This window comes from Myotis brandtii, unplaced genomic scaffold (assembly GCF_000412655.1).
Source record: "Myotis brandtii unplaced genomic scaffold, ASM41265v1 scaffold1040, whole genome shotgun sequence".
Lineage (NCBI taxonomy): Eukaryota > Metazoa > Chordata > Mammalia > Chiroptera > Vespertilionidae > Myotis > Myotis brandtii.
The window spans coordinates 61,300-74,003 of NW_005353498.1; the positions used below are offsets into that span (position 1 = coordinate 61,300).

General features: G+C 55.3%; 1 protein-coding gene across 2 annotated transcripts in view; it reads left to right on the plus strand.

Moving 5' to 3' along the window:
• The first annotated feature begins 6,223 nt into the window (after nucleotides 1-6,223).
• TPM4 (tropomyosin 4) overlaps nucleotides 6,224-12,704 on the plus strand; it is a 21,804-nt gene continuing 15,323 nt past the window's right edge. Inside the window, exons 1-2 of one of the 2 annotated variants that reach the window (XM_005856673.2) lie at nucleotides 6,224-6,415; nucleotides 12,374-12,499. In XM_005856673.2, coding sequence (XP_005856735.1) covers nucleotides 6,302-6,415; nucleotides 12,374-12,499 — 240 coding nt within the window. In that variant the 5' untranslated portion in view covers nucleotides 6,224-6,301. The remainder of the gene's footprint in view (nucleotides 6,416-12,373; nucleotides 12,500-12,704) is intronic. The other variant, XM_005856672.2, reaches the window with a different exon arrangement.

A 12,704-nucleotide genomic window follows, 5' to 3' on the forward strand; every position in this document is an offset into this window, starting at 1 on the left:
TTTTTTTATTCTGGGATTTATTTACCTTCTATGGCTGTCACTGGAGCTGAGAGCCGGCTTTAGCTCTGAGGCTCGGCTCCAGCTCTGAGACCTTGGCTGCTGAATGCAGGTATCTGGGCTTTGTTTAACTTCTATAATTGAAACACTGTTGCAATTCCAGCTCTGAGGCCCAGCTGGCTGAAAGCAGGTTTCTGGGGATTGTTTAGCTTCTATAATTGCAACATAGTTGCTTAGAGTGCAGCTCAGAGCTGGGCGGTGGCAGGCAGGGAACCTTGGCTTCCTCCATCCCTGGAGCAAGCAAGCCTCCTGTTCGCTTCAGCTGCCTGGCTGCCGGCTGCCATCTTGGTTGGCAGTTAATTTGCATATCTCCCTGATTAGCCAATGAGAAGTGTGTCGGAGGTATGGTTAATTACCATGTTTGTCTATTATTAGATAGGATAGATTGATTTTAGAGCAAAAGGGAGGAGAGATAGAAACATCAATGATGAGAGAGAATCATTGATCAGCTGCCTCCTGCACGCCCCCTACTGGGGATCAAGCCCGCAACCTGGGTGTGTGCCCTGACCAGGAATTGAACTGTGACTTCCTGGTTCATGGGTCGATGCTCAACCACTGAGCCACACCAGCCTGGCAGAAACCCCAGTCTTTTCACATAGACTGCAAGCAAACCCACCCCTCCTTTATCTCAGAGGCATTCATCTTTATTATATGGACAGCAAACAAACCTGCCCTCTGCCCCACAGGAAGAAACCCTCTGCCTTCCGAGGCTGTTTGCTATCCAAACATCCTTGAAAAAATAGCAGCACAAAAAGCTGCCCACGCCCCTGCTTGTGAGTTCTATGAAAATACCAGAAACTCAGTAAGAAGTGTCTCCCAAGAGCGGTAGCACTGGCATTCAATGGGCCGTGCAATCACCTGTGAGGGTGATCTGGGCTGGAAGTCAAGCATATGAGACTGTTCAGGGTACAGCGTAGTGGTTCAGTGTGTAGACTGTGGAGTCAGACAGCCTGGGTTCAAGTCCTGGTTCTACCACTTTTAACTGTGTGACCTTGAGCAAGTTACCTGAGTTCTCTGCTTCAGTCTCTCCTGTAAAATGAGAACAATATGCCCTGACTGATTTTGCTCAGTGGATAGAGCGTCGCCCTGTGGACTGAAGGGTCCCAGGTTTGATTCTGGTCAAGGGCATACAGAAGGCAGCCGATCAATGATTCTCTCTCATCATTGATATTTCTATCTCTCTCTCTCCCTCTCCCTTCCTCTCTGAAATCAATTAAAAATATGTATATTTTTAAAAAGAACAATAGCCCCAGTAACCATAGGGTTATCGTGAAAATTAATATATGGGCTTATATATGCAAGGCACTTGGAACAGCACTGGCAGATGGAGGGCCATGTCAGTGTTAACTGTAATTATTATTAATTATCATGATGATGCTGCGAAGCGTGTGGTCATGCCTGCTCTCCCACATTTGTGGGCAGGCTGTGTAGCCCACGCAGCTCCCTCGGAATCTGCCCCAGAGAACTCGGGGCACCAGGGCTCTCTGCTCCCTGCTCCCCACACGGACTCAATGCACGGGGCTGCAGCGCCGGAGCTGGGTGGTTGCAGGTTCCAAGGAATCAAACAGACTTGGGGTCAAACCCTGCCTTTGCCATGTGCCAGCCGGGGACCCCAAGTGCTTACTGCACAAGGTCTGGGTGAAGGGAGAGTGAGCCCCCCACACTCCCCACCCACACTCGCCCCAAGTGACCTGTCCAGCACACACTCTGGGCCATCCTTGGCCAGTGCCATTTTGATTATCATCGTCATATTATTATTCAATGGGCAAGACTCCGTAGGTGCAAGCTGAGACCATCTTTGCTCTTTTTCTCCAGTGCTCAGTGCATTTACCCTGGCCCCACTGTCTCTCTGCATGCCTCAAACTCCAGGAGAGACATGGTCAGGGGGGCACCCCCATACTGTCCTCTCACCCAAGGTACACCCAGCCCTCCCACCTGTGGGCTTCGAATATGCAACACCATCTCCACCGCCCCCATCTCACCTTTCAGTCCTCCTCCAGACCTCGCCTCAATCGCCACCTCCTCAGGGAAGACTTCTCTGACTTCCACCCAAGGCTCATTGGGTCTCCCTGTTAGATATTCCATTAACATTTTTTTGTTGTTAGTAATCTTCACCCAAGGATACTTTTCCCATTGATTTTTAGAGAGTGAAAGGGAGGGGGGAGAGAGAAAGAAGAGAGAAGACAGAGAGAGAGAGAGACATCTATTGGTTGCCTCCTGCACACACCCCAACCTGATCTGGGATCAAACCTGCAACCCAGGTACATTCCCTTGATCAGGAATCAAACCCATGGCCCTTCAGTGCGCGGGCCGAGGCTCTAACCGCTGAGCCACACCGGTCAGGCTCCATTAACATTTTTATTGGACACTCTCCCACTCTCCCCACCGCACCCCACTCCTACCCAGGGATTCCTTCTTCCAGCAACTGCATGTTTCGGAATGCTGGTCTTTCGCCAGCTGCTGAAGGTGGCGTGGCCCAAGCAAAGGCTGGCCAGAAGTGCTAGTGAATCAGCAGCCTCCCCTTCCCGGGCCACCCAACCGGGGAGCAGCCTTTAAGGAACGAGGATGGGGATTGGTGGGTAAATAGCCCGCTCCCGCGCCCTTCAGCTCTGCCGACTCCGAAGGGGGTGCTCTCTGCTGCCTCCCAGAGGTCCCGGCGGCACTGCGCCCAGTGGTCCAGCCTGGTAACAGCTGGTTTCATTACTGCAGTTACTGGCGCCTTCCCTTCCCTGTCTCACCGTCCACGCCCCCCGCCCCCCCCATCGGTGTCTCCTTGGGCTACCTCCCAAATAAATTACTTGCCCCGGAATTCTTGTCTCGGGGTCGCCTTCTGGGGGAGCCCAAGCTCAGACAGCACTTCGCCCTATCCCTATGAAGGTCATATTTGTTTGCAGGCATTGGGCGTGTCTCCCCACTGGCCTGAGTTATGTCCACCCTTGTGTCTTCAGTGCCTGGCATGTAGTAGATGCTCAATAAATGACCCCAAGTCTCCTAGCTCTGGGGGCCAGGTGGTAACGGGGAGCTCTGCCCCCACTCGGGTCCTCAGAAGCCCCCAGTTGGAGAGAGTCACGGGGCAGGAGGGGAGCTTACTCCTCCCAAGCTATAAATGGCAGCCTCCACTGCCCGGTGCCCCAGGCCACACAGCCTGGACAGCTGGGCCAGGGCCCCCAGGGGCCAGGAACCCCAGATGACCCTTCAGGTCTGGCCAGGGCTCCTGCGATGTCCATGAGGCAGGTACATGGAGAGGACATAACTCCAGTCTCAAGGCTGCAGGGCGGGAGGGATGGCACCGCTGGGCTCGAAGGCATGCCTAGGTCCCCTCTCCCCGCCAGGCATCAGATTCCACCTGTGGGAGCTCCCTGAGCAAGAGGCCAGTGCGGGGACCGGGGTCTGCCCTACAAGGCCATGGAGCGAGCAGGCGCCTCCTGGGGGAGAGATCCCTTTTCAAGCTGGTGGTGTCAGACCTGGAATTAGCCACCCACCTGCGGTGAGGCCAGTCTCAGGGTCTCCCAGGGCCAGCGGGGGGCGGGGGGGGCTGACTTCCAATGACTCAGCTAAGACAGTCAGGGAATGGGGTGGGGAGGGCGGGTTAGGACCCCTCTCCAGCTCTGTTCTAGGGTCAGCTAGGTCAGGGTCCAGCCCTGCCACTCGCAAGCTGAGTGACCCTGGGGTGCCACTCTGGACCTCAGCTTCCTCCTCTATAAAATGAGAATAAAAACAGCCCCCTGCTCAGGGCTCAGGGAGGCTGGAGTGAGATGCTGCCAGTCGAGTGCTCAGAGCCGTGTTCGGCACATGGTGGGCACCAGTGAGCCGTATTCCATGGTCTACTCTGTACTCTGCGCTGCCAGAAAAAGGGGGGAACAGAGTAGGGGGGGAGGGATAAACCAATGTCCTCAGAGCATAAGAGGTTCCAGAATGTTCTGTTTGCTATTATTATGGCCCCAATGCCTTTGAGTGGGGGAGTTCTAACCATGACAAAGAGAAGGACTAATAGCTTAAGGGGCAGTGAAGGAATCAGGATGAGGCACAGGGGAGCCAAGAACTCTGGATCTTGGCCTCCCCGCCCCCCGACTCCCCAGTGGTGCTGACTGCTGCCCAGTCTCTCTCGTTATCCCCACTCCCTCTGTGGCCTTGGGCAGGAAACCCAGAAGCCTCCATACCACATGGAAGTGTTGGTTCAGGGCTCTGTTCAGGAAGGCTTCCTGGAGGAAGAGCCATCTGGTCTGGGTTTTGAAGGATGAATAGGAGTTTCCTGGTTAAAGAACTGTGTGTGAGAGAGTGTGTGAGTGTAGAGAGGGGGTTGTTCATTTTAATTAACGAGGCTCATCTGGGTCCCAGGCACTCAGGGGCCCACAGACAAGACCAAGGCCCAGGCCTGCCGCAAAGCAGCTCAGTCTGAACATGATGATCGAATAATAACCGTAAGAGCAATAGCTCCCACATTCTGAGTATGTGCGCGAGGCCTCAGCCTGCGAGGGGCGCTCTGTTTGTCAAGTGAATGAATGAGCAAACAATTCTTATAAAGGCAGCGAATCCGCCCAGCCGGTGCTTGAGCATTGACCTGTGAACTAGGACAGTGGTTCTCAACCTTCTTAATGCCACGACCCTTTCATACAGTTCCTCATGTTGTGGCCCAACCGTAAAATTATTTTCGTTGCTACTTCATAACTGTAATTTTGCTACTGTCATGAATCGTAATGTAAATATCTGATATGCAGGATCTATTTTCAATGTTACAAACTGAACATAATTAAAGCATAGTGATTAATCACAAAAACAATATGTAATTATGTATGTGTGTTCCAATGGTCTTAGGCGACCCCTGTGAAAGGGTCGTTCAACCCCCAACGGGGTCGCGACCCACAGGTTGAGAACCGCTGAACTAGGAGGTCATGGGTGATTCCCAGTCAGGGCACATGCCCAGGTTACAGGCTCAATCCCCAGTGGCGGGGGGTGCAGGAGGCACCGAAACAATGATTTCCTCTCACCATTGAGGTTTCTCTCTCTCTCTCTCTCTCTCCCTCTCCCTTCCTCTCTGAAATCAATAAAAAATATATTTAAATAGTATGAAATAAAGGCAGCGAGTCCTGCCCCGGTTGATGGAGGAGAGAGGGAAGCACAGTGGGCAGCGGGGGCCACAGGTGCAGAGGCCCGGGAGGAGGAAATGGCAGCCCTGCCTGGGAGCTCTGAGCGCTGAGCTGGGAGAGCTGGGTGCAGGTAGGGTGGGTGGGGGTGGGCAGGAGTGTTGAGTGAGAGGCTGAGGGGCTAGGCCTCCTGTTCCTGGGGGGACTGCAGAGCTGGGCAGGAGGGCATCAGGGTCTGGCCTGGGCCTGCCGGGGCCTCCAAGTTTCTGAGAGAAGGACAGCCCAGGTCAGTCTCACCCTGGTGAGCCAGATCCATGGGGCCAGGGGAGATGACAGAGGGAGAGGGAGACAAAGGAGACAGACAGAGAGAGGGAGACAGAGAGAGGAGCCTGAAGAAATAGAGGGAGAGAGACAACGAGTTACAGAGAGAATCAGAGATAGGGAGACAGAGGGAGGGAAATGGAGACAGACAGAGTGACAAAACGAAAGATACAGAGATAGAGACAGAGAGATGGAGAGAGACAGATCAAAAGAGAGACAGCGACAGAGAAATGATGAGAAACAGAGACAGTCACCAAAACAGAGACAGAGGGAGAAGATGATGAGACGAAGACCCTCCAGGAAGAGGTGGGAGGACCCCCTGGGGTGGTAGCAGGAGATGGGATGGGGGCCTGACCCCAATTCCTGGAGGCAGTACCAGGAGGGGAGGAGGAGGGAGGACAGGAGCCTCCCCGGCCCACTCTGTACCCACCCACCAGTCCTCCTCGGCCCTCCCAACCACAGATGTGGAAATTGAGGCCAACCAGCAGGCCACAGGGGATCGCCCTGGGCCAGCACTGTGGCCCCAGGTTCATGTGGGACCAGTGTCACCAGGTTAAAAATGGAAATGGGTTCGGCCTTTTTTTTTTTTTTTCCTTTGAGAAAATCCTAGGCCCAAATAAGGTGCGGGCTGCGGGTGCCTGGTGAGCTGGCCAAGTTCTCCTGAGCGAGCGAGTGGCGGCTGGCCCGGCCAGCCTGGGCTTGGGCCTCCTCCAAGACTCGCCCCAGCAGGGCGGCACACCCTGGGAGGCTATAAGGGCCTCCACTCCACCCTGCTGTTCACTGAGCCCAGCCACAGATCCTGCCACAGACCCACCACCTGCGCCCCTCTCCGCCCAGCCATGGAGGCCATCAAGAAGAAGATGCAGATGCTCAAACTGGACAAGGAGAATGCCATCGACCGCGCCGAGCAGGCCGAGTCAGATAAGAAAGCTGCGGAGGAGAAGTGCAAGCAGGTGGGGGCCCGGCCGCTGGGCCGCACCAGGCGGCCCAGCGCCCTCTCTGAGCCGGCGAAGCTCTGGGCTGAGGGTGGGGCTCTCAGAAACCTTGGTACCTGGAGGTTAGGAAGGGGACAGGGGGTGATGCTTCGGCCAAGGAAGGGTGAGGGGATCATTGTCTTCCCGGGAGGGGGGTCCCTGGGCTGAGAGAGAGGTGACAGGACCCACCCAACAGAACCAGCCGGAGCCAAGCAAGTAAGCAGGGGAGTCTGTTTGTCCTGGATGTGTGTGTGCAAACGTAAGAGTGAGTGTAGGTGTGTTGGGGTGAGTGTGTCAGGTGGGTGTATGTGTACTGGATAGGGTGGAGAGAGAGAAGGAGGGAGGAACCTGAAGAAATAGAGGGAGAGAGACAAAGAGATACGGGGGGACGCTGTGTGTAAGTGTATTTGTGTGTGTTTGAGCATGTCTGTGTGTATACATGTTGTGTGTGTGTGTGTGTGTGTTTCCACTGGAGAGAGTGTGGAGGGATGAGGGTGGCTGTGAAAATGAGGGTGTGCAGAGAGATATGAGCGTATTGCTGTTGGAAGTGGGTGTGAAAGAGTGTGGATGTGTGTGAATGGTGGTATCAGTGTGGGGCTGTGTGTATGGGGGAGAGGCTGGCTGCACATGCGCTTGTGCAAAAGGTGGCCTGACTAATGGAATGTGCGAGTGTCAGAGCGAGTGTGTGTTGAGGTGACTCTATTGGGGCTGGCCTGTGTGTGTGCTTGTCGGGGCTACTGTGTGTGTGTGTGTGTGTGTGTGTGTGTGCGCGCGCGCGCGTGCGCACACGGGTGCCTGTTGAGGTGAGGGGGGCAATGCAAAGCTGTGGGGGAGGGGTGACCTGTGCCCTGTGACTGTGAGCCTGTGGGTCCACTTTGGTGACCGCCCTGGGAGGGTGGCCAAGTGTGGTGTGTGGTGGGGTTCGTGCCTGGCTGCAGGGGCGGCTGGTGAGGCCAAGGGTGCCTCCCTATGGCCGGGCAGGAACCCAAGTCCCCAGAGGTCAACTTCCCCATCTGAGGTGGGGAAGGCCTGGAGATGGGGGGGTGAGTGGAAATGTGAGACTCTCCATGAGACTCTGCTTAGCTGGGTGCCCCTGCTGCCCCTGCTGTGAACCTGGCAGGGCAAGGCAGGGCTTCGGGGACAAGAGTCCCAGGAGGCTCCGGCAATAAGGGTACATCAGGGAGCTACCAGAGGAGCAATGGCAGAGGCTGGGCTGGGCTGGGCCGTCCAGAGCAGAAATCAGTTGTCGGGGCCTAGGTGGCCAGAGCAGCCAGTGAGAGGAGGGGAGGGGGTCCTGCCCCTCCCATAGGGCCCTGCCCCCCACAGGGCTCATCCACATCCCCTGAGTCAATGGCCAAGTCCTCAGGAGCATCAGGGTCTCAAATAAGCCCCAAGAACTGCCCAGGACAGTGACACCAAGTGCCAGCTCTGCCCAGCCCGGGCGCCAGGCCAGCTTGGCAGGTCAAAGCATAGGCTCTGAGCCCAGACTGGCCCTGTCGGAAGCTTGGTCACTGAGCACCTGGAGCAAATGGCTTTCCTCTCTCTGTGCCTTAGTGGCCTCAAGTGTGAAATAAGGCAGGGCTTCGGGGACAAGAGTCCCAGGAGGCTCTGGCAATAAGGGTACATCAGGGAGCTACCAGAGGAGCAATGGCAGAGGCTGGGCTGGGCTGGGCTGGGCCGTCCAGAGCAGAAATCAGTTGTCGGGGCCTAGGTGGCCAGAGCAGCCAGTGAGAGGAGGGGAGGGGGTCCTGCCCCTCCCATAGGGCCCTGCCCCCCACAGGGCTCATCCACATCCCCTGAGTCAATGGCCAAGTCCTCAGGAGCATCAGGGTCTCAAATAAGCCCCAAGAACTGCCCAGGACAGTGACACCAAGTGCCAGCTCTGCCCAGCCCGGGCGCCAGGCCAGCTTGGCAGGTCAAAGCATAGGCTCTGAGCCCAGACTGGCCCTGTCGGAAGCTTGGTCACTGAGCACCTGGAGCAAATGGCTTTCCTCTCTCTGTGCCTTAGTGGCCTCAAGTGTGAAATGGGGAAGTGACCGTGGTACCTCCCTCGTAGCCATGAGAGGATTAGAGGTGACTATGCAGGTAGATTCCCTGTCACTGCACCGGGCACAGAGTAGGCACTCAATAAATGGAAGGTTGTTTCCTGCCCCTCCCTACTTCCTGGGGCTGTGACACATCTGTGTATAGGGCAGCTCCACCTCAGCCCTCCCTGCCCTGGGCCCCTCCTTGACAAACACAGCCGCCCATCCTGTGCTGGCCCTGAGTTGCCTGCTTCCATAGATCATGCAGCCCTCACCATGAGGAGCTTAGCAGAGAAAAGCAACTTGATGGCTCTAATTTTCACTAAAGTGTGAGTGACTGATATAGTATACGCCACCAAGGCAGACACAAGTTCAAAAGGGAAGGCTCCTCAAAGTCTCCAGGCAGCTGTGTGGCCAAGGGGGCAGGGACAGGTTCTCTGGCCTCCAGCTAGATTTTCATTCTGTTCCCCCCACCCCCACCCCCACAAAGCCTCCCACTCGGATGGACGGTGCTCAAATCCAGACCGGATCATCTAACTTTGTGACTCAGGGCACGTTGCTGACCCCCTCTGAGCCCTCAGTGTTTTCATCTGAGAAATGGGGGCAAATGATGCTTCCGATGGCCCGGCATGAAACCCAAGACCCAAGAGGCCCAAAGCAAAAGCCAGAGCCCCTTGGGGCCAATGGGCAGTCCTGCCTGGGAACAGAGGCAGGGGGCCGACAAGGGACTCAACTTACCCAGAGTGCCACATGCTTCAGAGGAAGCCCTGAGGACCCTGCAGCGAAGTCCAGATTCCAGGCCCCTCTAACCCCACCCCCACCCCGCCTGCTGAGTGTGGGAATGGGACCAAGAGGTCCTGCCCGCCTGCTTCCTGCCCACTTCTCTCCCAGGGCAGTGACATCCGCCACAACTGGCCTTTGACCCCACATCCTGCCTCAGCCCTGTCCAAAGCCCCCATTATGGGGACTAAGGTGTGTAGTCCATGACCCTCCCAGCTGATTTACAGGCAGGGAAACAGGAGGAAGTGACTTATCCGAGACCCCCCAGAGCCAGGGCAAGGCTCCGCCCACCAGCAAGGTGCCACCCACCTGCACATGCTTCATGTGTGGAATTCAGAGGGAAAGAAAGGAACTGATTAGTGTCGGTCTTATTTATTTTTCACACCAACTCCAGCCATTAAAGGGGCTGGGGTTGCGTCATTGATTCATTCGGAGAACTTCCTCCAGGGGTCGGTGGTGAGTGGCCAGCCCGTGCTGGGTGATGCTGGGGCCCAGAGTGACCTTAGGCCCAGGCCTGGCTCCCAAAGCGCCCCAGGCTGGGGGAGATGGAGCCAAACATAGAGGGACGCTCCCTGCCTCCAGGGTAGGGCTAGACCAGGGAGGGACAGGGACTGGAGGGTCCAAGGGGGTGACAAGGGCTCCGTCCAGCACAGCAAGGCACACCACCCAGCAGAGTGGGCTTTGGCGCTGGGTGTGGAAGGTCAGTGGGAGAAGGGTGTGCTGGACAGTGGGCAAAGCATAACCTAGTGGTCAAGCGAACCAACTTGGATTCCGTCTGACTCCAAGGTTCAAATCCCCTATCTGTATGGCCTGGGGCAAGTCCCTTCCTCACTCGGGGCCTCAGTTTACCCTTCTATAACATGGGCCTTCAGTAACGGGGCTGGCACATTCTAATTGCTTCATAGCCCTCTGCCCACTTTATCCCAGTCCCCACCCGTTGTATACATTTTGCCAGAAAAGGTCATCAAAACCCAATCATCTCTGTAGCTGGATGGGCACTCGGAGACCACCGTGTCAAGGCTTCCGTTTTGCAGAAGAAACTGAGGTTAAAAAAGGGATACAGCTGGGGCTTGGAGTCAGGCTTCTGAGCTCCTTACCTGGAGGTCAAGGTCAAGGCCCATAGATCCTGATTTAGGCCTGAGCTGCTGCCACCCTCCCCCTCCTCCGATCCTCTCCAGTGGTTCTCAACCTTCTGGCCCTTTAAATACAGTTCCTCATGTTGTGACCCAACCATAAAATTAATTTCGTTGCTACTTCATAACTGTAATGTTGCTACTGTTATGAATCGTCATGTAAATATCTGATATGCAGGATGGTCTTAGGCGACTCCTGTAAAAGGGTCTTTCGACCGCCAAAGGTGTCGCGAAATCCTCTCCAGTGTTTCTCAACCTTCTGGCCCTTTAAATACAGTTCCTCATGTTGTGACCCAACCATAAAATTAATTTCGTTGCTACTTCATAACTGTAATGTTGCTACTGTTATGAATCGTCATGTAAATATCTGATATGCAGGATGGTCTTAGGCGACTCCTGTAAAAGGGTCTTTCGACCGCCAAAGGTGTCGCGACCCACAGGTTGAGAACTGCTGCACCCCTGCACCATTTCCACCTCAGCGTGGGACACTCAGGGGTTCCGGAATGGGAGGCTAGGTGATATCACCTTGGGACAGGGGCCCTTTTAAGAATTTGTGCGCGCGCACACACACATTCCCATACTTTGCACATCTCACTAGTGAACATGTAACCCGGATCAGATTCCCAGCTTGATCTAAAAGCTGCAGGAACAGCAGCTTGTAACATACCCTCTTCCGGAAGGAAGAGAAGGAAGTCAGAGAGGGATGCAGGAAAGCAGGCCTGGCGTGAGGACCGGTTAGAAGGGATGCGGTTCCTCTGCTGTGTGACCTGGGAAAGTTACTCTAGTGAAGAGGAAGTGAAGAGGAGGTAGGAGGATGAAGGGAGCCCGAGAGGGCTGCTGGGAGCATGGACAGGATCAGGAGTCAAACTACCCAAGTCACAAGTCTGGTCCAAGCATGACTTGAACTAACCAACCACCTCAGCCCAGAATTAGGGGCAGGGGGAGGTGCAACCTGGGGTTTTCCTGAGCTGACCCTCACTGATGGGCTGGGGGCAATAGAAATGGGGAGGTGAAGGGTGTGGGGTTTGTCTGCCACAGACCTGAGCTTCTCAAACCGGGTGTAGGGAGGGGGCCAAGACGAAACAAAGGATAAACAAAGATGACTCAAAATTTGGGAAATGTAGGGAACGTTTTTATTAAGATTAAAGCCACATGTGCAAGAATTTAAAAGATTTAATCTGAGCCTCAGAAGAAAGTGGTTTTTGAAGGGTAACTCTCTTCTAGCCAAGCCCCCAAAGTCCAGGAATGGGGGCCTTCTGAGCCCTTAAACCTTTCATTTTTGTGAGATAGTGTGAAAGCCACTCTCTTGGGCAATGGGGAGCCATGACAGGTTCTAGGCAGGGGGAGAGCAAACATACACTTAGAAAGGTTCTCTGGCTTGAGGTGGTGGTGCAGAACTAGAGGGGGGTCAGCTGGAAGTAGGGATGGTCCATGAGACTCCCTCCCTTTTTAAAATATATATTTTTATTGCTTTCGGAGAGGAAGGGAGAGGGAGAGATAGAAACATCAATGGTGAGAGGGAACCATTGATTGGCTGTCTCCTGCACGCCCCCTACTGGGCATGTGCCCTTGACCGGAATTGAACCTGGGACCCTTCAGTCTGCTGGATGATGCTCTATCCACTGAGCCAAACTGGCTAGGGTGAGACTTCTCCTTTTGCTTTAACCCAGACCGCCGGGAGGTTGCACCCCTGAAACTGGGATGCAAAACTGAATGTGTATTTCTGGGAAACTGTGTCAGGACTCAAGTTTCTCCAAAGCTGTACTCGATTCCCCGAGTACTGGGGAACCCTACAACAGATAAGCACAGCGGGTCCCAGGACAAGGAAAGGGTGTGAAAATGAAATTCACGGTGTCGTTTATGGAGTGGTGCTTGGTGCTGCTATCCCGTGTTACAGAGGCGGAAACAGGCCCGGATAGAGGACTTTTGTGAATGTGGGGGAAGCTCCCGCGCTCCGGGGACGTGGCCCCCGACTGACGCGTTCCCCACTCTGTCCCCAGGTGGAGGAGGAGCTGACGCATCTCCAGAAGAAACTGAAGGGGACCGAGGACGAGCTGGACAAGTACTCGGAGAACCTGAAGGACGCGCAGGAGAAGCTGGAGCTGACAGAGAAGAAGGCCTCGGACGTACGTTCGCAGGAATGCGGCGGGGCTGGGCAGGAGCCGGGGGCAGGGAGGGAGGAAGAGGAGCAGGAGGAGGAGGAGGAGGAAGGGAAGGCGGTGCCTCCCTGCGCTTTCTCCAAATAAGTCCCGAAAAGGGGCACTTTCCAGCAGCTGCGGCCAGCGGTGCCGACGTCAGGCCCTCCCCCAGCGGTGCTGACGTCGGCGTCGG